Source organism: Grampus griseus, assembly GCF_964374135.1.
Source record: "Grampus griseus genome assembly, chromosome: 3".
Lineage (NCBI taxonomy): Eukaryota > Metazoa > Chordata > Mammalia > Artiodactyla > Delphinidae > Grampus > Grampus griseus.
Window position 1 is genome coordinate 152,750,148 of NC_139019.1, and position 26,140 is coordinate 152,776,287.

The window sequence follows — 26,140 nt, forward strand, 5'->3', positions numbered from 1 at the left end:
AGACATAGTGGCTCCGGAAGACTGGGGAAGGAGCAGGTGCGGGGTTGGAAGATTAAATTTTGGCTTTTGACAGTTACTTTGGAGTGGAGTTTAGGGCGAGGTCTAGGCTGGGGGTCAGCATCTGGAACTCAAATGGCAACAAATGTTGCCCTGCTAGTGAAATGAAGAAGATATTCCCACATAACAGAGCCTTCATGCGAAAGAAGTGAGGTGTCAAATGCTGACCGGAGCAAGGTGAGAACCCTGAGCCAAGGACTGCACGAGCCTGTCCCGGAGGGAGGGGTATGCGGTGGAACCTGCGACCGACTTCCGAATCCACTGCACAAGCTCCGAAGTCCCAGCAGCGTCGACGAAAAAGAACGGCCAGGGTCAGAACCGCAACGCAGCCTGCAGTACTCAAACCTCGCGAGATTTGTTAGCCGGGCAAAGCCATCCTCCCACCCACATCTCGCGAGACCAAGGTTCATGAGCGGCTATAGCCGGTTAGGGTTCGTGGGGAAGATGGAGTATTCCGCGTTGGGCACCGCGGAGGCTGCGGACAGCGGCGCGGCCCGGCCGTACAACAACTCGGAGGAGCGGGAGGGCCGGGAACCCGACGGGCTGCGCTTCGACCGCGAGAGGGCGCGCCGCCTCTGGGAAGCAGTGTCCGGGGCCCAACCAGTGGGGAGGGAGGAAGGTGAGTCCGGGGACTTCAGAGGCAGGAAGACACTCGCCCGCCTGCTCCTTTCGCGGAGAGTGGCGGAAGCGCGGGGCGGGGACGCGGACCAGCCCCCGGGTCTACGGTCACACCCTCTGGCGCCCGGCCCGCCTCCTGGCGTGATGCGCCCCGGGACTCCCTGACTCGTGCACCTCACCAAGACCTGGGCGCGTTGTGCCAGCTCCCCTGAAAATCCAGGCTGTACGCCACAAGAAGCGCGCGCAAATGGTCAAGGGCCTTCTCACGCTGTGGCCGCGTGGTTCTTTACCCCGCCTTCCTCACCCGCGAGAGCTTACTTCTTCCTAAACTTGAGGACTGGAATCCTCCGGGCGTGCCGTCCACGCCGTTTCGGAGACCCTCAGAACCTTCCCCGCCAGCCTCGTAACCCCTTCACCATCCCAGTCTCCAGGTTCCCCCACCCCTAGTGTCTCTTGCCTCCCTTCTTTCATGCCCCACACTTCCGAGGGCTCTAGAAGGCCTTCTCCATACCTCAGTGTGCCTCCTGAACTTGGAGACTGAGCCCTGGTTTACCCCTGTTTCTTGGTGTCACCTGTTTCCACCACTTGAATCCCTTTTCTAATATGGGAGCCAGGAGCCCGGGAGCCTGGCCGGGTATACTATGGCTCCAGCTTTTTGTATCCCACGCTTGACCCAAGGTTGTGGAGAACAGGATATACAAGTCTCTCTAGGGGGGCACTTCTGGGCTGAAGCTTCCCAGCTTGTTCTGCACTTGACCTAGCTCTGGGTAAGATGGAGACAGAAAGAGGAGGATGGAAAGAGCTGCTCTGACCCCGTTTTGTGACCCCCTTCACAGTCCTTAGCAGAGCTAGCTGCTTAACTCTAACCCAGAAGTACACAAACTGGGCTTTTGTGCTGATCCTGTCAGGTAATCTGCAGGGAAATCAGATTTCTCTAAAGGTTTGTTTGCTTGCTGAGCAGACTAATCTTGGAAAGTTAATATGTTGCTTGTGAACTGATTGTCCTGGGACAAAATGGAATTTTTGACCACATCCAAGGAAGATATGTTTAAATTTGGGGTGGTATACATACCTATACCCTGGTGTATATTTCTCCAATTTAAAAACTAGTCTAGTCTGACTCCTAAATTAATAAGAGGCTCCTATCCCCCTCACCCCCATACTTTCAAACTTGTTTGGCACAAAGTTGCCTCTCCTCCACCCTCCACCGCCTGCAATTTTCCTTTCATTAATTTGACCAACATTCACTGATGCCTGCTCTGTTCCCAGGATTGGCTGGGCATCAGAGCTACAGAGTTGAGAATAATACTGGCCTTGCCCTGGAGGGGCTTGTAGTCTAATCCAGGAAGCAGACACCAAGACAGTTGCAGTATAATGTAGTGGGTGCAGTGAAGTGGGAAGTCTAAGAGTTGAGGGTACACAAAGAGGAGGCGCCCTTTGTCCTCAGGGGATACAGAAGGCATGCCTTGGACATTGAAGCAGAGAACACAGCAGCTGTGCTCTGGGAAGTGAACTGTTTATGTGTGTATGAATGCCCACAGTCATTTAGAACCCAGTTCACTTCCCTGCTCTCCTCACTTTGTCCAATAATTTATTTGAGGTCTAGGTAGATACCTAAAACACTGAGTCCTACTCACCTTGGTTTTTTATTTTCTCTTAGTTATAATTTTTGTTTTCTCATTGAGTTATAATTTACATACCATAAAATTCACCCATTGTAACTGTAAAATTCAATTAATTGTAGTAAAAGTATAGAGTTGTATAGCCCTAGTCCAGTTTAGAATATTTCCATCACTCCAATTTGTGCTCCTTTACATTAAATCCCCACTCTTACCTCCTGCTCTCGGCAACCACTAATCTGTTTTCTGTCTATAAATTTGCCTTTTCTGGACCTTTCAGTAAATGGAATCCTATAATATATAGTCTTTTCCATTTGGCTTCTCTCACTCAGCATGTTTTTGAGGTTTAGCCAAATTGTAGTGTGTATTAATACGTCATTCCTTTTTATTGCTAAATAGAATTCCATTGTATAAATCTTGTTTTTTTTATTCTCTAATAATCTCTGCCTTTTTTTTTTTTTTTTTTTGCGGTATGTGGGCCTCTCACTGTTGTGGCCTCTCCCATTGCGGAGCACAGGCTCCGGATGCGCAGGCTAAGCAGCCGTGGCTCACAGGCCTAGCCGCTCCGCGGCATGTGGGATCTTCCCGGACTGGGGCACGAACCCATGTCCCCTGCATCGGCAGGCGGACTCTCAACCACTGCGCCACCAGGGAAGCCCAATCTCTGCCTTTTGAGTGGGCTGTTTAAACTATTGACATTTAATTTAGTTGTTGATATGGCTAGACTTATTGTCCCTACTTCATGACCCTATGAAAATCAGCCCTCTATGTCGCATTCTAGATCTCTCAGCCTCTGCCCCATACCTCTTCTGATTGTCTACAATATGGATACAAAATAAATCCTGCCAATCAGATGCCTTCTCGTAAGATTTGGAAGGCAGAAATGCAGTGAAGATCATATTTCTACAGCTATTGTTACTGTCAAGAAAGGTCGTGGAACTATGAGATCTTCTTACATCAGTGTTCCAGCATCCATTCTCCAGCTTCATATGTTAAGAGGCATGTTCAATGACAATGGAAGCTTCTTACTTCCAGCAAGGCTGCAGTGGAGGCCTCAGAGATTATAGCTCACCTGTTGGAACAGTTATGCATTGTTCCTAGAGACATTTCTGGAAGGCTCAACCTAGTACCTTCAGCCTTTCCAATGATTTTCTAAGCATCTAATTTCCTGTATCAAACCTATCCCCTCTGGTAATTGGATTAGAGTTGTATGTGGATATTTGGGAAACAGGGATTCACATTCAGGCCACCTTCTCAGAATTCTGATAATTCATATAAGTTCTTTTTCCCTCTGTGGACCTTAGCTTCCTCCAACCTCATGAATCTCTCACAGATTTTGTGAGTCAGGAATTCAAGAAAGGGTTGGCTGGACAGTTCTGACTCAAGGTCTCTTATGCAGTTGCAGTCAGGTAGTGGCTAGAGCTGAAACAGCAGTGGGATGGAACTTCTGGAGGCTGGCCGGGCATCTCTTTTTTCACATAGTCTCAGGGTCTCTCCATGTGATTTCATGCATGGAATAGTTAAGGCTTCCTCACAGCCTGGAAGAAAATCGCTTACATGGTAGCTGAAGACTTTAAGAGCAAATATTCCCAATTTGGTTCGTTTTTATAATTTCTGTCTTCCATGTGTCTATATGTTGCTTAGTAGTCAACCAGTGATTCAGTAAACACCTGGAGCCAGTAAAGGCCTCGGTTGGATCTGTAGGTAGGTAGGAAATTACATTCAAAGTTCAGGCCATTTTAAAGTCAGCCCTGGCTTTTACTTTCTGTCAGGGCCTTTTGCATCTCTTCTGTGCATGTGTACAACCTCAGAGTTGGCCAGGAGTATGTGGCTAACTTGGGCCCTCTTAGGTCCCCACTGCCACACAGTCTCAACCACAAACATGACACAGCAAAGGCTATAGTAGAGCCTTTGGCCTTTCCTCCTCACCTACCTCTGAGACCATCACTTCCACCAATATTATCACTAGATAGGGGCATTGCCCACCACTCCAAATCAAGTGATTTCCTCTTCCACAGGGAAGCTGTTGGTTCTCACATCCTACCTCTTCCTGGTAGAACCTCTGCACTGACTGAGTGTGGGAGGGGATGAGAGCAGTCCCAGATTCCCGCTCTTCTCACCCAAAGTTCAGCAGATGTACAAGCATAAGTGCTTCCCAGATTGTTAAGTGCCTTTGGTCAATTTCCAGGGTACTGAAGGGATTGCTTTTGTCAATTTTGTTCAGTGTTTTAGTTGCCTTGGGTGAAGAGGATCTCCTCACTCTGCTATAGCCAAAGTCCCGCCTCATACTCATTTTATATTCAACTTCACTTCCTCTGCCTGACTTCTAAATTTGGAGGGTCCAAGACTCAGTCCCAGGAGTCTCAATTTGTATCCCCAGCTCTGACCTTTCCCTCAAGCTCTAGGCCTGAATCTCTAGCTGACTACTTGATATCTCTACCCATGTATGTGATAGACCACTCATGTTTAATATAGCCAAAGGAAACGTCTTTAATTTCTCCTCCAAGGCTGTCTTCCTCCAGTTCTCATCTGTTAGTTTCTCAAATTCAAAACCTAGGAGTTATCCTTGAATGCTCTCCTACTTCACCCCCTACATCCAATCAAAGAAATTGGATGTCAGATCTACTTCCAGAACATAATTCCAAATCCATCCACTTTTCTCATCTCCACTGACAACCTGCCTAGTCCACATTTCTTTCATCTATTGCCTAGAAGACTGCAACAGCCTCTTCCCTGTTCTTCCTGTTTCCATTCCTATTCCCATACAATCTGCTGACACAACGAATAGACTAATCTTTTCAAAAAATAAGCCATATCTTGTCACCTCTCATTGCACTAAGAATAAAATCTGTAGTTCATACCATGGTTTATGAGGCCTTATACTCATTCCACATGATCTGGTAGGCCTCAAACTCTCTCCAACTTTATTTCCTACCACTATTCTCTCATTCACCATACTCTATCCACACTGTCCTTCTCTTCATTCCTTGCATATGCCAAACTCATCCCTGCCTCAGAGACTTGACACTGTCTCAGGCTGGAACAGTTTCCCCCAGACCTTCTTGTGGCTAACGCCTCCCTAGCATGGTCTTCACTGACTATACTGCCCCAACATTCTCTACCACTTACTTTGTCTGCTTGTTTTCATAATATTTCTCACTCTCTGTCACTATCTTGCTTATTTATTTACTTTGTACTCTCTCTTATTTGTTGACATGGCCCCAGCACTAAACCCATTGCTGGCACGTAGAAGGCATTCTGAATACATAATTGTGAACTGTGTGAATGTATTCTCTGAGGCCAAAGATGTGTATTTCATTTACTCAGCAGGTATTCACCAAGCCCCTCCTGTGGGTTAGGGATTTTATTTTTAATTTATTTTATTGAAGTATAGTTGATTTACAATGTGTTAATTTCTGCTGTATAGCAAAGTGATTCAGTTTCATATATATACATACATATACATGTATATTCTTTTTCATATTCTTTTCCATTATGGTTTATCACAGTATATTAAATATACTTCCCTGTGCTATACAGTAGGACCTTGTTGTTTAATCCATTCTATATATGATAGTTTGCATCTACTAATCCCAAACTCCCAATCCATCCCTCTCCCACCTCCCCCTTGGCAATGATGAGTCTGTTCTCTATGTCTGTGAGTCTGTTTCTGTTTTGTAGATAAGTTCATTTGTGTCATATGTTAGATTCCACATGTAAGTGATATATGGTGTTTGTCTTTCTCTTTCTGACTTCACTTAGTATGATAATCTCTAGGTCCATCCGTGTTGCTGCAAATTACATTATTTCATTCTTTTTTATGGCTGAGTAGTATTCCATTGTATATATGTACCACATCTTCTTTATCCATTCATCTATCAATGAACATTTAGGTTGTTTCCATGTCATGGCTATTGTGAATAGTGCTGCTATGAACATAGGGGTGCATGTATCTTTTTGAATTATAGTTTTGGCTGGATATATGCCCAGGAGTGGGATTGCTGGATCATATCGCAACTCTATTTTTAGGTTTTTTTTGGTTTTTTTTGTTGTTTTTTTTTTTTGCGGTACATGGGCCTCTCACTGTTGTGGCCTTTCCCGTTGCGGAGCACAGGCTCTGGACGCGCAGGCTCAGTGGCCATGGCTCACGGGCCCAGCCACTCCGCGGCATGTGGGATCTTCCCGAACCGGGACACGAACCCGTGTCCCCTGCATCGGCAGGCGGACTCTCAACCACTGCGCCACCAGGGAAGCCCTATTTTTAGTTTTTTGAGGAACCTCCATACTGTTTTCCACAGTGGCTGCACCAATTTACATTCCCACCAACAGCATAGGAGGGTTCCCTTTTCTCCATACCATCTCCAGCATTTGTTATTTGCAGACTTTTTAGTGATGGCCATTCTGGGTCAGGCATTTTATTAGATACTGGGTATACAAAGTCATAAGTGACGTGGTCCTTGCCCTGTTTAGTCTTTGGGAGTCAGATTCTGAATATCCTTGAAAGGAAACCCCGTCTCCTTTAATAAAACAAAATCCATCATCTCCATGCGAGGAGAGAATGGCTGGATCCTGACTCCTGGGTAGCATTTTCCCTTTATGGGCTTTGCATTCTGAGGAGCCTCTCACCCTCCATTTAAAAAGCTCTGGCCCGGGCTTCCCTGGTGGCGCAGTGGTTGAGAGTCCGCCTGCCGATGCAGGGGACACGGGTTCGTGCCCCGGTCTGGGAAGATCCCACATGCCGCGGAGCGGCTGGGCCCGTGAGCCATGGCCACTGAGCCTGCGCGTCCGGAGCCTGTGCTCTGCAACGGGAGAGGCCACGACAGTGAGAGGCCCGCATACCACAAAAAAAAAAAAAAAGCTCTGGCCCAGATGTGTTCACAGACCCACTTCTGTTGATTTCTCTGAGCACGGCTGAGGCAGCCACAGTCTTTCACAAAAATTTACCAAACACTGTAGGAGAAAAATAGGGAAATAAACAAAAGACCCTCAGGGTCAGAAATATAGCCAGACAACAGCCCTTCTTCCCAAAAGGGCTGGCATAAATAAATAAGCTTTATATCTTGTGGAGTAGGGAGAGGCACCTTAAAAGTCCCCCCCCGGGCTTTCCTGGTGGCGCAGTGGTTGAGAGTCCGCCTGCCATTGCAGGGGACGCGGGTTCGTGCCCCCGTCCGGGAAGATCCCGCATGCCGTGGAGCGGCTGGGCCCGTGAGCCATGGCCGCTGAGCTTGCGCGTCCTGAGCCTGTGCTCCGCAACGGGAGAGGCCACAGCAGTGAGAGGCCCGCGTACCGCAAAAAAAAAAAAAAAAAAGTTCCCCCCCAAGAACCTCCCTCCAGAGAATCTTGCCCACTTTTTGGTCCAGAGTAGAAGATAAAACACATGAATTTGCCAGATTCTACCCCTGCCTCAGATTGTCGATGTCATGATAGAACTCATGCCTTGTGTGAGATTTTACTCCCTCCTCAAAAAGTAAAGCTTTGTTTTCCAGGCCCAACAATTAAGCACAGGTTAATACTATAGATTCCTATGGTGTGGAACTTGTGTGACACATTAGGTAATTTTTTTTTTGGCTGCATTGGGTCTTTGTTGCTGTGAGCAGGCTTTCTCTGGTTGCGGCGAGTGGTGGCTACTCTTCATTGCAGTGCACGGGCTTCTCATTGCGGTGACTCCTCTTGTTGCGCAACACAGGCTCTAAGCGTGCAGGCTTCAGTAGTTGTGGCTCGTGGGCTCAGTAGTTGGGGTGCATGGGCTTAGTTGCTCCGTGGCATGTGGGATCTTCCTAGACCAGGGCTCGAACCTGTGTCCCGTGCACTGGCAGGCGGATTCTTAACCACTGCGCCACCAGGGAAGTCCCTTCTCACTGTTCTTGATCTGATTTTGAAATATCTAAAATTACCTAACGGAATTCCATTTTGGCTGGCTCAGCTTTAACCTTGTTCCCAGAAGCATCTTTTCCCTTCCCGTCTTCCTCCACATGAAAGCGAAGGTTCTCCAGCAGGATGACAGACCCAGCAGCTAGGTCAGCACAAGCTTTCTAGTCCTTCAAGAACAAAACATCCTTGCCCAGCAGAGATTTGAGTTCTACAGCAACTGGCTGCAGGGAGTACTTGTCAGGCATGGGGACACCATCAGTCCAGTCCAGATGGCTCATAAGAACAACTGACTTGGCTCCAGTGTCCAAGCAGAATTTGATGCTTGGAACGGCAGCCTTGATCCTCTGGTTGTTTGTTATCTTGTTGTTCTTCCTAGGAACATTGAAGTCCACTCTCATGATGACCCGCTACCCCTTCACGTCCAGCTTGTCCAGAGTCAGCTTGTTAGAAAGTGACATCTTGGCAATTCAGTGGCAACAAGAGGCCGGGGGAAGAGACTGGGGCAGTGACAGCAGCAGAGACTGCGTTTGCCACTTTCTTAATGTTCTTTTTAGAGAGAACTGCAAGCCTCTCACACCAGTATCTGGCTAGAATTGTTTCATTTTTATTGTATTTATTTTTATTGGTATTTACTTAAGTTTATAATTTAAAGATTCCTTTTTAAAAGAATTTACTTAGTAAAGAAAGTTGGCATAGGGACTTCCCTGGCGGTCCAGTGGCTAAGACTCCGCGCTTCCACTGCAGGGGGCTTGGGTTCCATCCCTGGTCGGGGAACTAAGATCCCACATGCCATGTGGCACAGCCAAAAATAACTAAATAAATAATAATAATCATTTAGAAAGAAAGAAAGAAAGTTGGCGTACATAAAAGTATAAAGTAAGTTACAGGTGAGGTGGCACGAGAATATAGCGTGAGTCATGAAAGCAGTAGGGCAGGGGTGGCTGAGGTTTGCCGATTTAATAGTATGGCATTCCATTACTCAGTTCATGTGTTTGAGGCAGGGTTCAAAGACAGTGCTGTTGAGGCAGGTTTTTAACTCAAAGATTTTTTATTTTCCTCTCTGTAGTGGAACACATGATCCAGAAGAACCAGTGTCTCTTCACCAGCACCCAGTGTAAGGTTTGCTGCGCCTTGCTAATTTCTGAGTCCCAGAAGCTGGCACACTACCAGGTATGCCCTTGTACCTTTAGTACTGCTTTATTTTTCCAGACCCAGTGTCAAACCCCCACTTCTCCCTGGCTTGTGCAGTGAATTCCTTTTTAGCCACCCAGGTGTTGCCTCCATGCATGTTGGCTGTGACTTGAAGATTGACTTAATTTTTCTGAGTCTCATTTCTTCCATCCAAATCAGGATCATTATACTTACATGTTCCCATGCAGCTTGGTACAGTAGAAAGTACATGCTTTGGCTTTAAATAGACCTGTGTTTGAATCACATCTCCGCTACTCATCTTGGGCAAGAAACCTCACTATCTTCAGCCTCAGTTTCCTCATCTATAAGATTGAGATGATGATAATTTTCTCATAAATTATTGTGATGATTAGATTTGACAGCATTTAAGTACTTTATACAGAGTAGGAACTCAATAAACTAGGTTTCTTCCCCCACCCTCTCCTCCTCAAAAGTGTCTGTGAGGATAAATCAGATGAAAATCTAGTGTTTTTGAGTGCCTTAGATATGAAATGGCATTTAGCTATCTTTGATCTTTTTCCTGGGTTCTTGCAGAGCAAAAAACATGCCAACAAAGTGAAGAGATACCTAGCAATCCATGGAATGGAGACATTAAAGGGGGACACGAAGAAGCTAGACTCAGATCAGGTAATACAGCTGCCATGTTGAGACTGCTCACTTCCTGATGAAGCCAGCAGGCAGGTTGGTGTGGTGGAAAGAACATGGGCTTTGAGTCAGACTGACTTGGCTACAAATCCTGGCCCTGTTCTGTGATTTGGGCAAGTCTTATTACTTCTCTGAGCCTTGATTTCTTCCTCTATAATAATGAGGATGCTAATGTCAACTACCTTTCAGGATTTTTCCAAACTAAAATGAAGGAAGGTTTATTAAAGCACCCAACACAGAGCCTGGCACATAGTAGGGGCTCAGTAAATGGAGCCATTGTCAGTGGTTTGTTAGAGTAGGACAGCTGTCCATTCCCTACTCAAGAAGAGAAAGTGGAAGAAAGCCAGGTTGCTTGCTTTCTTGAGATCTGGGGGAAAGAGCTGAGTTCAATACTTGAATATTTGGAATAAACAAGTGGAATAAACACTTTTCCAGCATGTTTGCTTTTTGCCTTAGAAATACTGTGAGAATTATGCTGAAACAACCCCAGTGCCTCAGGTGTACCATTATTTTTGTTCCATAGCAGGCTGTGCAAATGTCATGGGATGAAAAGTCAGCAGACTAGGGCCCAATACTAGCTCTACAACTTAATGGTTGGGTGACTTTGGACAAGTCACTTAACCTCTCTGTACTTCACCCATAAAATGGAGATAATAGTTCCTACCTCTTAAGGGTATTGTGAGGTAAAATTCCAATTCCTAGTGGATGCTCAGTGAGTAAGAGCTTACACTACAAACTGTGCCTCCCTGTCATAGGGACCACAGGTTTGCAAGGGCCTTGCTTATCCCTTCTCCAAATTCACTGGCTCATCCCCTGGTTGCCCTTCTTGTGATTTAGAATCCAGAAAGACAAGATCAACTCTGTGACCCTGGGCAAGTCACTTCACCTCTTTATATCTCTGATCCTTCTACTCTCGGAGTGGCCCAGTAGTTCTAATGAGATCGTGGGCCCCTCCCCGTCCAACAAAGAGTTATCCAACCCAAAATGACAATAGTACCAAGGTTGAAAAATGCTATATTAGAATGAATACTGTATTCAGAAATCAGACATAAGAGAGAGACTGGGAACTCTTAATATAGACTTGAAGTACATTGTTTTCTAGCCTAATCATAATCATGAAATAAAACCCAATGATCTGCTTGTTCATCAAACCCTGAACATCTGCTGTGTGCCAGACTCCAGCAGAGTGCTAAGGATAGGAAACAAAGATGAATCCAACAGTCTTTGCCCAAATGTTGCACTTTAGTTCACAGAAAAGTCTCCTAAGCTGTGACACTGTCAGTTTAGGGTGACAAGCGAGTGGTATGATAGAGGTCTATTTAATGCACTCCAGGAGTACAGAGGAAGAACAAGATTAGTTCTTCCTTCCTGGAATAATCACACAAAGTGGCTTGATAATTGTTTACTGAGTAATTTTCTTGAGTAAAAGTCTCTCAGAAGAGGTAATATTTAATCTGGGCCTTGAAGGCTAAGCAGACATATGCCAGGCAGTAAAGAAAGGAAGATCATTCTAGGCAGCAGGAATGGCCCAAGTAAAACAAGGAAGTAGCAGAGAACAAAATGGGGAATGGTGAGTAGAGCATGGGATGAAGTAGCTGGAAAAGAATCCAGAAAGGTAGGTTGGGGTTAGTGTGTGAAGGGGGCCTTGAATGCTCATTCTCCTATGGGCAGTGGGGAACCAGTGAAGATTTTCTGGCCGGGCAGTGGCGTGATCAGACCTGTGTTCTTTCTCCTAACCAGAAGAGCAGCAGAAGCAAAGACAAGAACCAGTGCTGCCCCATCTGTAACATGACCTTTTCCTCCCCTGTCGTGGCCCAGTCGCACTACCTGGGGAAGACCCACGCAAAGAACTTAAAGCTGAAGCAGCAATCCACTAAGGTGGAAGGTACTGGTTTTCCTGAGTGGTGCTATGTATCGGGACCCCTCCCGTCCTCAAGGCACCAATGCCAGGTGCTCCCAGAAATGCTCACTGGGGCCACAGACTTGAAGAGGTTGAACTGCTTTTGAGAGCCCTTAAAAATATCAAAGTAGACCCAGCTTCAGTGAAATGCATCCTCGGAGTTGTACTCACCTAACCTCCCTTTCTTTGGTTACATCAGTTTTTCTCTATAGAAGCTTCTTAGCCCTGAGCTTTTGTCCTTAAAAATAATTATAAGTCAGGAGTGCCAGAGTCCTCCAGGCTATGCACACCAGGAGAGCATTCCATCTCCTACCTCTCTCACTTAGATTTTTCCCTCCTAGCATCCACCTGCCCTGTTGCCATGCATTCCAAGTTAAAAGCTAAATCCGTGTCTTTTTCGTGTGCTCAGGTTATGCCCTGCTCACTTTAATCCTCAAAGCTGCCTGTTCTCCTCAAGACAGGGACTTGCCTTTCGAAGCTGAATACTTCAGTGCTGCCACTACTGCCCAGCAAACTGTATTTGCAACTGCCATGAATTCATTCCCAGTGCAGTGACTTCTAAAATAGCCCCCTTTATCTTGTCACCACTGGGGCTCAGCCTTCACTTTCATCTCATTAACTAATGACTTTCTGGGATTTTAAACCTCTGCTAACTGCAATTAGTCAAAACTGAAAGTTCTTTGATCTTTATTTTATTTTTTTCTTGGTAATTTTTGCTTCTGTCTTTATTTTGGACCAAGAAGTAGACTATACTATCTATAATACTTGTCCTTTTTTGAATTGCTGTATTATAAAAACAAGACAGTGATGTTTTGGAAGACTTTGAAGAGAGGGTAAAAAAATCACTCATAATTATACTCTCTTATTACACCCCAATCTAGTATTCCTGCTATGAAACAAGAGATAAAGTCATGGATGCCCAAGTTTAAATCCTGCCACTGCTATTTACCATCTGTATGACTGAACTTCTTTGTGCCTGAGTTTTCTCACCTATAAAATGTTGATAATACTACTTCATAGGTTTTGAGGATGAAATAAGGTATACAAGGAACCTAGGATGTAATAAATGCTCAGTAAAGGACAGTTCTCTTTTTTTTTGGCCAAGTGGCCTGCAGGATCTTAGTTCCCCGACCAAGGATTGAACCCAGGCCCTGGTAGTGAAAGTGCCAAGTCCTAATCACTGGACTGCCAGGGAATTCCCGACAGTTCCTATTGTTAGTATTATCACCATCATCAAGATAGCCAGTGAATGGAATCCCCACATAAAATGCAGTAGTTGATCAGGCATCCACCACCTGGAGCGTGTCACTGGCTTTGCTTATGGTTTGTTCATCATTAAGTTATACTAGTACTAATTGCTTTTGTTTAAAGTCAGTGTTGGTACCATTTATGGTACCAAAAAGATTAAACATTAGACCAAGGGAAATTAGCTTAAGAACAGAACTTTATATGGTCACTTATCTTTAGGTTTATATGAGCTTAACTTTCTATAAATGGGAAAATTCCCTGGAATATGCCCGGTCCAAAGATTCCATATTCAAGGGTTTATGTTTTGTATTTACTTTTGGCCCTTGCCACATAACAGGTATGTTTTTATATAGTTATAATCATAGTGCATGTACCATTTGTATCCTGCTTTAACTTTTGATTTTGTAGTTTAAGCACATTTCCATGTTATTACATGAGTTTACAACTATATTTCTGAAATTAAACATTTTTCTAATGTAAAAGTAATACAAGCATGTTGTAGAAAATATGGAAAATATAGATAAATGGAAAGAAAAATACTCATAATTTTACCATTCAAAGATAACCACTGTTAACATTTTGTAGTACTGTTTCTCCTATAATCTTTTGTTATGTGTATGTGTGTATATCTGTGCGTATATGTGTTTTATGTATGTCTAGATTATGTATATAAACGTAAAATACTTTAACCTTATTGTTTTTATAAAAACAACGCATACTCATTATTGTTATTTCTAGTTCAAACAATGCAAAAGGTACAAAGAGGAAAGTAAAATACCACCCAAATCCTGCCATCAAGAGAGAAACACTGTTAATATGTTGGTAACATTTCAAAATACCAGTATACACATATAGATTGCACGTTATATCTTTTAATAATGACATGATCGTATCATATGTATAATTTTCTTTTATGCTCTTTTCACTTAATATAACATTTGTATTTCCCCATGTTATTAAAAACTTTTTCATAAACATTTTTAATGACAATATCCCATCACAGCACATTTATTTAACCAGTCCTCTAATGGTGAACATTTACGTTTTCCCCCTCTCCTTTATTAATGTTTGTAAATAACACTACAGCAAACATTCCTGTAGAATTCTCTTTCCATATTTCAAGTTGTTTCCTGAGAGAAGACTCCTGTAGCTCTCATTTTTACTGGATGTCTATTAAGTGGTTCCTCCAACTTTACTTAACCATTCACCTCTGATGCTTCTCTTCAGTATCTTTTAAAGAAAGACCCTTATGTTTCAGTGGTCATGATTATTTCTTTTCTGATATCAAGAATCTACATTCATTGTAGAAAAGTTGGAAAAGACTGAAAAGCACACTTCTGCTCAATGCTTTTGGTCTTTTTTCCACACATCACCAGTATGGTTTTTGTTGTTTTACAGAACCGAGGACATAAGAACCAGTTTGCTGTATAACCTGCTTTTTTTTTTTTTTAACTCAACACCACATACTGAATATTTTCTAATATTACTGAATATTCTACAACATGTACCTTACTTTTCCAGTGACTTGCTGAAACAATGGCTAAGGAAAATCAAGTAGCCAGGGAAATTGAGATTTCCTATACTGGAAAACCATTGTGGGAAAAGCCAGCAAGTTACTTCTGGCTTGTTGAAAATCCTCAAAACTTCCCCCATTGAAGTGGTACAGAGATGAAAGAACATCTGTCTGTGAGTGCTGCTGAGCCTCACCTCTCCTCCACCATTGGTGGGGGTTCTAGACCACATTTTTAAAGCAGTGGTTACTAGATTGACACCATTCCAGCCACGTGGACTCATTAGTGAGTCATGACATCCACTTTATAAAGCAGCAGTGCAGCCTGCAGTCAGCATCAGGACATTTGTTGGCCCACGGGAGGCTTACATATATGCCCATACCAGGCTCTGATTAACTGAATTCATGGACCACAGCCAGGGATGTTTTCTGAAGGTGAACGCATGGACTGTAGCCTTCAGATCTCCCTGCCACGCTCTGGCAGCCTGGCATAGAGGAGAGGGCATGGTCTTTAGGATCACAGAGGCCTGTATTCACTCATTAGCTGGGTGATCTTGGGTAAGTCATTTCACCCATCTGAGCCTCGGTTTTTCTCTGTATTGTGGCAAAATGACACCTACCTCATGGCATAGTTCTGAGGACCAAAAGAGAAAATATATATACAAATCTCATAACTAAATGTCAATGTCATCCTCCGCTCCCCCACTCAGCCTAGAAGGCAGTGTAGCCTAAAAGGCCCCCCTAGTATAGTGCCTTTTCTAAATGACCCTCCAGGCCCTCAGGCCCTCATTTTCTACATCTGTGCATTGACTTCCAAATCTATAACTGGGATACTTTGAGGATGGGAGTAAAACACCCAAACTTCTTGTCCTATTTGCTGTGAAGTTCTGGGGAATTCTGAGGGATGAGAAGATTGCAAGCATGTACATATCTAATCTGTTGTAATTTGTCAACTTGATAGTAGAAGTGCAGATCCCTCTCTGAATATAAGAAAATCAGGATTCATGTGCCTGAAGTAGTTAAAGCTGCCGAACAAAGTAGGCGGTCTTTGGGCTCCCCATATCTTCTCAATTAGAGAAGATTTTCACTGTGTGATTCACACAGGCAGTGCCACACCTGCAGGTGTGATTAACTAGTGACCCAGCCTTTCTTTGCATTCAGCATACGCGAAAGCCTGGCACCTTCTGGGTTTTTTCATTGTTTCTGTTTGAACTCTCTCACCGCAGCTCTGTCGAAACGCCTTACAAACCCTTTCCTTGTGGCCTCCACCTTAGCCTTGCACCAGAATAGAGAGATGATAGACCCAGACAAGTTCTGCAGCCTCTGCCACGCGACTTTCAATGACCCTGTCATGGCTCAGCAACATTATATGGGCAAGAAACACAGGAAACAGGAGACCAAGCTCAAACTTATGGCACACTACGGGCGGCTGGCCGACCCTGCTGTCACTGACTCATCAGGTAAGGGGCTCAGCTCACACCCAGAGCTGGATCAGGGCTTGACTGCTGGGGTTCCCTGGACCACCAAGGCTATGCTTTTCCTCCTTAGGTCTTCTGAAGCAGGCATTGCAAACTCAAATGCCTGCAGAGGCTGGACAGGAAATTTCAATATGTGAAAGAGCCAGTAGGGGATATGATCAGCTGAGGGTATGTGCCTCTCCTAGACAGCTCCAGCCAGTTGTTACCATATCTTTCAGTTTTTCAAAAGAATCTAGAAGCCAGATTTGAATAAGAATTCTCCTGATTTTTAAATGTGCAACTAAATTTTTAAAAGTTTAAACCGTATGTGAGTCAAACCTGCCTGCAAGCCAGATTTGGGGCAAGGGCCACCAATCTGTAACCTCTGATTTAAACTCCCTGTCATCCACGTTTCTTGTGTGAGGGCCTCAGCAGCCTCTGCCAGATTTTATAACGTCCTCAGAATCCCTCGTCTCCCAGCAGCTAAGGCCCACCTGTGTCCCTGGGATAGAGTGGTGAAGGAGACCACTCTGACTCAGAACATTAGCTACTGCCCTGACCTCCAGATACAAGTCAGCATCACAGGAGTGAGCATTCATAAAAAGTTAGGAGCCCTTCCCATCACAGTAACTACTCACAGCTTATAGTAAGGGTGGGGAGGGGGAGGTTATTATTTTCTCTTTCAGTCAGCAAATATTTATTGAAAACCTGCTGCATTCCCTCATTGGGGTATAGTAGTGACCAAATCTGATACAGTCTCTGTCTTGTGGCGCCCACTTAAGCATTGGTGTGGGTCCCCAGGGCTTCTTCCCCAGGCCATGGAGATGCAGCACCAGACAGAGAGCACCATGGCATCCAGGTGCAAGGAAGCTCTTGCTCAGAGCCATCTGTGCTCTTCCCACAATCCTGGAGAGGTGAACACCCAGATGCCATAGATGTTCCAGACCACATATGGGCAAGGGGAACGATCATGCCTCTCTAACAACCCCCCAAACCCCAAAGCACCATACAACACAGGCCGTCCTTGGGCAATACTGACTGATGAGAAGGTGCAAAGTGGTGGCTATGCAGCAAGGGGGAGATTCCTTTAGCAGGGTGCCAAGGATCGCCTTTCCAAAGCCTTTGAAAGACCCTCTTTTAGAAACCTCTTCAAAATCAGAAAGGAATGACTAATATTTATTTACTGGTCCTACATATAGGTAGTGCCTTTCCCTTTAACAGGATCAATTCCATATGCTGAGGCATCTGGAAACTTCAGAACCAAGCTCCTCAGAGCCCTGCTTCACGACATAGCATCCAGCTAGCACAACCCAGTGTTCCAGTTCCTGCCCCAGCTTTACTCGGTCCTGCCCTGGTCATTCCCTCATTATCTCTTTTCCACTGGCAGGACTGAGGCACTGCAGTGTTTCAGGCTGCTTATCTTAACTTGTATCCATTCTTTTCTTTTATCTCAAGCCAAAGCCTCCTTCTTGTATTTACCCTCCTCCATTTGTCTAAGCTAAATTACCATATTTAATCCTAGAACTGTATCCTGGATCCTTTTTTCTGGCTTAAATCATTTGACTTCATTACAGATCAACTAAGTTCTTTCATGAAAATCTAGGTGGGGGGAAGGGGTATCACATCCTACTTTGATATTTATATATACATTATAATTTGATCCCCACAGCATTCCTATAAAATAGTTGTGATTTTCCCACTTTACAAATAAAGAAGATGAGACTCAGAGTGACTTGCTCAGGTCATACAGCTGATATGACCTGATGTTAATAAGTGACAGCATTAGTAGGGGTCTGTAGCTCTGTCTGGTTCCAAAACGTACACTCCTTCTCCCTGCCTTCAGCTCTGAGTGTACTTGGCTGTAGGCTCTCCGAGTCCTGGATGTCAGCAGAGACACTGAGCTCTCTCTGACCCCCTTCTTACAGAGGTGGGATGTTGACCTAGGGTATGCAAGCAGTGACTTCTGCTGACAGGGGTTCTGCCCTAGCAAAGGATTTAGGTTGTTAGCAGCTTGGCTTTTCCCTGCTGGCTTCAGTCAACCCTTGTTCATTTGTTCTTTCAGACAGTCAGTCATCCTGCACTTACCAATGGCTGCTGTAGTCCAGGCCTTAGGCTAGATGCTCTCACACTTAATTACCTGACTTAATCCACACAACAACTCTGTTGTGCACATTTGATTATCACCATTTCACAAATGAGGACATTAGGATCAGAAAGATGAAATGATTTGTTCTGGGTCCCACACTAGGCTGTGGCAGCCAGCATTGAAACCCAAGTCAGGGTTCTGTGTTAGGTCCAGAGAACAGTTTCCATGGGGCTCCTGGCAAGTGTCTCATGATGAGTATGGGTCAAATGTGAGATGTATCTGATCCAGAGTGTCCAGATCTCTCCCACCAGGGGTGGATGCAGCGTCTACCAAGCAGATTAAACAAGACTTGGAGTTTGCTTTATACTCCAAGCTCACATTCCTCTCATTCACTCAAGAATGTCAAAACTAAAACCTGCATATCATTCAGGTAGCCAAATCCTTCCAGCAGCCAGAGCTCTCAGCATCCCCTCTGGGTTACATAAACAAGACAGGTATTGTCCATATTCTTGTGGAGCTTAGAGTCTAGCAGAGAAAACAGGCATTGAGCAATGAACTACAAGTGTGGCAAGCTTTAGAAAAGGAAACAAACAGGATGCTATGAAGATAACTTAAGATGGGGGACCAGGGACAAGAGAGATAGTGTGGGGCAACATGCTGCTGGCGAGATGAGCAAGTATCTAGTCATGGCATTGTGGGTCATGTTAGAGATTTGGACCTTTATCCTAAGAGCATTGGGAAGCTACTCACAGCTTCAGCATTATTAGATCATTCTAGTTACAAAGTGGAGAATGGCTTGCAATTAGGGAGGAAGGGTAGTGGAGAGAGACCAGCAGTGAGACTATTGCAATAATTCATACTGGAGAATATGGGAGGCTGGACTAAGATAGCAGTGGTAGAGGTAGACAGGAATAGATAGATTCAAGAGGTACGTAGGAAGTAGAATTGGCCATCCAGTGTGGGAGATGAAGGAAAGGGAACAGGCAAGGATGGTGCCCAGGTTTAGTCTGAAGCCATTAGGTGAATAACCAGGTTTTGGCAGCTTGAGTTTAAGATGCCCACGAGATATCAAAGTAGAGATGTTCAAGAGGCAATTGGATATATAGGTCTAGGCCTAAAAGAGAGGTCTGGGTTAGAGATATTGCCATTTTGGTAGGTCAGAAACTGTTAAATATTGGTAGTTTCATATGTTTTAAACTAATAAGTGGTCATTAAAGTCAGAGAAATGAATGAGATCCCTTAGAGTTTAGAGAGAAAGGAGCAAAGGATCTACGATTGAGCCCCCTGAAAATTCTGGCACATGCTACAAACCTGGATGAACCTTGAGGACATTCTGCACAGTGAAACAAGCCAGTCACAAAAAGACAAATCCTCTATGATTTCATTTGTATGAGATATCAAGAGTAATCACACTCATAGAAACAGAAGGAATGTGGTTTGCCAGGGATTAGGGGGAGGGAGAAATGGGGAGTCTAATGGGTGTAGGTTTTTAGTTTTACAAAATGACAGAGTTCTGGAGATTGGTTACACGACAATGTGAAGATACTTAACATGATGAAAACACAAATTTCTCTAACCCAGAACTGTCCTTTACAATTACTAAATTGTACACTTAAAATGGATTAGATGGTAAATTTTCTGTTATTTGTATTCTACCACAATTTAAAATAATAAAAAGAAATTTAAAGAGAGAAAGAAAGAAAACCAAGATTGAGCCCTCTGGAACTGCCAGTATTAAATGGTGGAGGTCAAACATGAGACAGCAAAAGAAACTGAGAAGGAGCCACCAGAGAAGAAAAATCAAGAGTGCGGCATGCTGAAAGCCAAGGACGGGGAGACTTTGAAGAAGGAAGGAGTCACCAGTTCTGTCAGGTGCTGTTGAAAGGTCAAATATGAAGAGGCCACATAAGCATTCATTTTGTCCATTAAATTCAGATACAGGGAAGCCTCCATTGGCCTCAGAAAGACTGCGTGTGTGCGTGTGTGTGTGTGTGTGTGTGTGTGTGTGTGTGTGTAGGAGGATAGGTTGCAAAGTAATTGAGAGACAAGGAAATGGAGAAGCAGTTGTAGACAGGGCTTTCAAAAGTCTTGGCAGTAAAGGGGAGGAGATACAGGTGCTTTTCCAAATAAACCAGATGTTTAAAAATCAACTCTAGTGACTTATACTTCATAAAATCACAGGGGTAAACCAGAGTATCAAACATGTAAAATGAAAATGGATTAGTGTGGGTACTGGACAAAGCTGGTTTTTTAGAAGCACCAATGAATTATTCACTTGCCCCAAATGATGATTTGAATCTAGCTTACAGATCAGTAAACTGTGTGCTGAGATGTACCTCACATAGGAGAGTCCAGAGACCTGTGGTGCAGAAGGAAAAACGGGAGCTTCACAGACCAGAGGGCAAATCCCAGCTCTGACCCCAGGTCAACCACTTAACCTCCCTGAGCCTGTTTCCTGCTCTGAAAAATGGAGCTAATCACCTATCTTGCAGCACTATTGTAAAAATCCAAGGGCATAAGTATCCAGAATTTTGGCATGGTGCTTGGTGCTTAATAGATGATGAGTGGGCTGTTGTAATCTGGGCATCAGTGACCCTTAACTGATAAGAATGGGTGGTTGTCACCCCCACACCAGCTTCAGGTTCAACTCTGGACTTTGTGAGGAGGGTGATCCTGCTAGTCCATTATGCATCTTTTCCCTGTTAGTATTGAACCATTAATTCTGGCCTTCAGTGTCTAAAAAAAGACCTGAATTCTGATTGCAGTAATTTTCCCCTTAAATGCTTTAAAGGGATGTGTCTTCCAGGAAATACCTGAAGATACAAGAGAAACAGATGTAGCTGGGAATGTCTGCTAGTTTATTGGATTAGAGGAGATCGTTGGTGTTCTCAGTAGCTGCAACTGCCATGGAAGGCTGGTTAAAAGATACTCTCCACTTCTTTGCCAGCATCACTCATGGAACTCATAAGAGTGATGATAAGCCAAAAGTTCACATTTATTGGATACTTACTAGGTCCCAGTTGCTTTTATTTGAATCATTACAATAACCTTATGAGGTTGATACTAGTATTAACCTCATTTTATAGGTAAGGAACCTAAGTCTCAGAGAAGCCCCACTTTTACAAATGAGGAAAGCAAATCCCAGAGAGACTAAGTAACTGGCCTGTGGTCCTACAAGTAAGAAATGATAGAGCTGGGATTTGAACCTAGATGATCTCACTCCAGAGCTGTGAGACTTTAGGATGGCAGATGATTCAAAAGGTGTCAGAGGGGAGCTTCCCTCGTGGCGCAGTGGTTAGGAATCTGCCTGCTAATGCAGGGGACATGGGTTCAAGCCCTGGCCGGGGAGGATCCTACATGCCTCAGAGCAACTAAACCCATGCGCCACAACTACTGAGCCTGCGCTCTAGAGCCCGTGAGCCACAACTATGGAAGCCTGCACGCCTAGAGCCCACGCTCCGCAACAAGAGCAGCAAAGAGTAGACCCTGCTCGCCGCAACTAGAGAAAGCCCACGTGCAACAACAAACACCCAATGCAGCCAAAAATAAATACATTTTTTTAAAAAAAAAAAAGGTGTCAGAGGACTCTTGAAGTCATGTGTACAGTTGCCTGTCTTGCGCAGCTAGCACCTGGCATGCTGAATAAGTACAGCCTTGGCAGTCAGCCAAGCCTGCTTGCCATTTGCTAACTCTGTGTTCTTGGACATGTAACCATGCCTTATTTTCCTCATCTCTAAGAGAATAATGATAATGGTTTTCACAGAATCATTATGAGCACCAATCAAAATTATATGAAGTGCATGGCCTATATCAGGCACTTGGTAAACAATAGCTGCTTTTTATTGTAAGTATGATGGTTGTGGTATAGTTGGTTTATTGTTGAGTAAAGCTGAGGATCAGAAAGGGGAAGGGATTTAGCCAAGGTCACGTGAATGCAGAGCCAGGAGTCCAGCCCCATATCTTTGTTCCTGGCCCATGCTCTCCCTGCTAGACCATGTGAAGAAAGGCCACTTTGTCACTGGAGCAGCACTGGTAGTGAGACAGGGTGTCTGTGAGCCCCACGGTAGAGAGAGAGAGAGAGATTGATTTTGCTAACAGGCCTCATAAATTACTGTTACTGCAAGCCCAAAGAGAGTGGCACCTTCCCAGAGATCTCTTAGCTAAAGGCATCCTTAATGAGGCTACTTAGCACAGTCAAGGTGGAAAAGACAGTTACACCAAATGTCACCTCTTTGTTCTAGCAATCTTTTATTTACTCAACAGACAGCTACTCTGGACCAGGCTCAGTGCTGGGACTGAGGGCACAGAGGGGAACGAGGAGGTTCCCAGCCCCAGGCATACATGTACCCCCTGAGCATTGAGGCCACTGGGATTCTTATCAGGGCCAATCACCTAACCTCACCCCACCCATCCATCTTCAGAAGGGCATTTGCACATGCTGTGGAAAGCAGCAGTCCCCAGGTCCCTTCTTATTGGATAACTAAGCATCTTGACTTTTATGTGTGTTTCAGCCGGGAAGGGCTACGCCTGCAAGACATGTAAGATAGTGCTGAACTCCATAGAACAGTACCAAGCTCATGTCAGCGGCTTCAAACACAAGAACCAGTGAGTAATCATACTTTGAAATTCAAGAGCCTGCAGCAGGAGTTCAGGGCTTTGGAAGCAGAACAAAGCCAAGGTACTCCTTGGCTAAAAGGGAATCCTGGCAGTCTTTTCTGCCAGTCAACAGAAGCTCAATCCATTAACAGAAAGTTCTTCTCCCATCAGCTTCTCCCCAGCCTTTAGACCTGTTGGGCTGAAGGTTTTAGTAGAGAAACATAAACAATTCCCTTGGTGGTCTCCTAGATTTTTTGGCTGTCAGCAGTCTGACTAGGGAAGCTCCCCCACCCCCACTCACCACTGGCCTGAAGACCTTAGTCTTCACTGCCATCAATTATGTGGCAAGAGCTCCCTCTACTGGTTATTACCAAATATGACCAGGTTCTTTCATCAAATATTGAACACCCTCTGAGCGGTAGCCAAGACAGACCCAGTCCCTACTCTTGTAACCCAACATTCTGATGGGAGGAGACAAACAGTAAGCATGTAAACAACCAATAATTACAAATTGTGATAAGTTCTTTGAAGGGACGAGATTAGCAGAGTCATCTGTTCATGATAATCTTGAAAATGACTAACATTCTTTGTTTGAGCTCCTGGTCTGTTGCAGGCCACATGCCAAGCAAATTCTCTCAGGTAATCCTCACAACAATCCTGGGAAGAAGGGGTTATTACTCTGATTTTACAGATATGGCAACCACCGTTCAGAGTGGTATTATGAGGCAGAGCCGTAATTCACACTGAGGCTTGTCTGGCTCACAGCATGCTGCTCCAGGGCATCATGCTGACAAGGGGGTTGTGGCGCCATATGATATAAACAGGTGAGGTCCTGCCGGGGAGGGCCCACATGGTTCTGTCCCTGCCTCTCAGAAGGGAACTGTGCAGTGTGGGCAGTGTGCCACAACATAACCTTCTGAGATAGGAATTATCCCCGTTTTACAGATGAGGAAACAGTTTCAGTCAGGCAAGTATGCTAAAATGATTGCTTTGACTTTGGTGATTGGTTCTGCATTGCTTACAGAGCCAAATGAATAAAAGTGGTAGAAGTACAGAGTGTTGGGGTCAAAACATCCCTGGTCCTCTCTGCTCTGCCTGAAGTCTCCTCTCCTACACTGCGGCTTTATTGATAGATATGTCTTTAACGAGAGGACTCTTGAGGTTCCTCTTAGATATGGACTTGAGACAAGCCATAGAAACCTGGCCTGCATCTCACTCCTGTTTCAGCATACCTCCCTTGCAGCTTGGCTGGTGGCAATTTTGTCAGATAACGTGGAACCAGTCAGAGCCCTACCCTGGGACTACCCAGACTTGAAAATGCTAGTGTTGTTTACTGTTTTCTTCCTATACTTCCCAGCTGTGTGACCTTGGGTGAGTCAGTAAACCTCTTTGAGTCTCCAATTCCTTTTCTGTAAGATTATAGTACAATTTGTTGGACACCTAATTCAAACTCATTAATTTGCACCAGCAGCTCCAAATTAGGACCCCACACACACACTTTACAACCCAAGGAAACCGAATGTCAGGTAGATTAAGTAACTTTGCCCACAATCTCATAGTTACTTGGAGTCAGACCCAGGATTCAAACCTCTGACTTCAAAGTCTATTCATTTTGCTCTGCCATTTCCAAATGGAGCTCATTATCCTCACCTTATGGGATGATATAAGGGTTAGAGATAATATATGTGAAGTTCTAGTCCTGATAAGGGGAGCTGTTAGAGATAAGCTTTCACTCATTCAACAAAGATTTATTGTGTATCTATTATGTGCCAAGCCCTGTTTTGAGCACTGGGGCTACAGTAGGAACCAAGACCAATGCTGTTCCCTGATCCTTTGGATCCCCCTCTGGTGGTAGAAGCAGATCCTAAACAAATCCATAAGCATATAAGACAATATCAGGTGGTGCTAGTGGGATAGTGATAGAAGAGCCACTTTACATTTCATTCCATGTGTTGGGGAGAATGGTCATTCTGTACCGTCCAAGTCACGTAGGGCCCTGTAGGCAGAATAAATGATTTGGTATAGAGGAAACACATACGCTGCAGTCCTGAATCTACCACACAAAAAAAGCTTACTGTGAGCAGGTCACTTATACTTTCTGAACTTTAGTTTCCTCATATGTAAAATGGGGGTGCTGGTCCCCCCCTTGCAGAATTAGCATGAGAATGAAATAGGATACTGGAAGCAAGACACCCGGCCTTGTGCCTAGCATGCAGTGGCCCTCAGTAAAGGAGAGCTGCCCTGCTTATTACTCCATGCCCTGGAAGAGCTGTACTACCGTTGGAATAAGCTACCTGGAATACCATCACAACCACTACAAACTAACCCTGTGCCTTTGTTCCTTCTCAAATTACAGGTCACCAAAAACAATGGCATCACCTCTGGGCCAGATTCCCATGCAAAGGCAACCCATTCATAAAGACTCAGCCACCTTGGAAAACTAGAGGTGTTTCTGTCCAGCACTCCAGGTTGAACCAGCCATGAGCCAACTTTCTGTGACTATGGTCAGCCCTTGGCTCCTTTTTCCTCCTTTCTTACACCTGGAGAATACACAGGCCTGAGGCAGGAGTGGACCACAGAGAGCGTCTGATTGGTCCAGGCAAATCCACCCCTGCTCCTCCCCTTTTTGGAATGGGCCCTGTAGGTCAGGATGAGGGAAGCAGAGATCTTGACAGGACTTGGGGTATCCCAGAATGGTAGTTTGGAGGACGGCCTTTCCCCTCCCCCAGCTCCTCTGGGCTATATGTCATGAGGCCCCAGGCCTATCTTTCCTTTGCAGGTCAGTTTTGGACCAGTCCCTGCAGCTGAAGAATTGAGCTCTCCCTGGGCTCTAGGTATCTCCAGTGAAACCTGGAGCTTTCACGCCAGACCTTGGCCTAGGCAGGAAAGGGCAGATGGAAGTGGCTGCCACATGGAAACTTGGAGTTAATATGACACTCCCTCTCCCCCAAAAGAGTGCAAGCTTTCCTGAGCCTGGGATCAGATGCTGGCCAGTTGTACAGATTTCTGCCGACTGTGAAGTCTCCTCCTAGAGCAATGACACAGTCCTGGCAGAGCATTGCTATTCCTCTTACCCCCCATTCTCTACAGTTCCTGAATGGTGCTAAGAATCTGCAGCAAGTGAGGACAAGCTAGAGCCGAAGGAGGCCTCAGTACCCAGTGGGATGGGTACTGGAAACCTCCAATAGAGGCCTTTCCCCTCCTCCATCAGAGGTGCTCTGACACAGGGTCACGTGGGAAGGTCCCCACATGCAAATTTCCTTGATGGTTTTGTACCCTTAAAAGGAAACTGCCTTGTGCCAGCCAGCTCAGAGGTTAATTGCTGCCCTTCAGCCCTGCTAG

The 26,140-nt window shown here is 44.8% G+C and overlaps 1 protein-coding gene across 1 annotated transcript; it reads left to right on the forward strand.

The window, feature by feature from the left end:
- Positions 1–501: 501 nt before the first annotated feature.
- Positions 502–25,242, forward strand: ZNF346 (zinc finger protein 346; the record flags this gene model as incomplete). The annotated part of the gene is made up of 7 exons (XM_082652522.1): positions 502–676; positions 9,232–9,335; positions 9,891–9,983; positions 11,742–11,886; positions 15,886–16,119; positions 22,714–22,807; positions 25,155–25,242. The coding sequence occupies 7 exons, from the start codon at positions 502–504 to the stop codon at positions 25,240–25,242; spliced, it is 933 nt and encodes a 310-aa protein (XP_082508648.1).
- Positions 25,243–26,140: the final 898 nt, after the last annotated feature.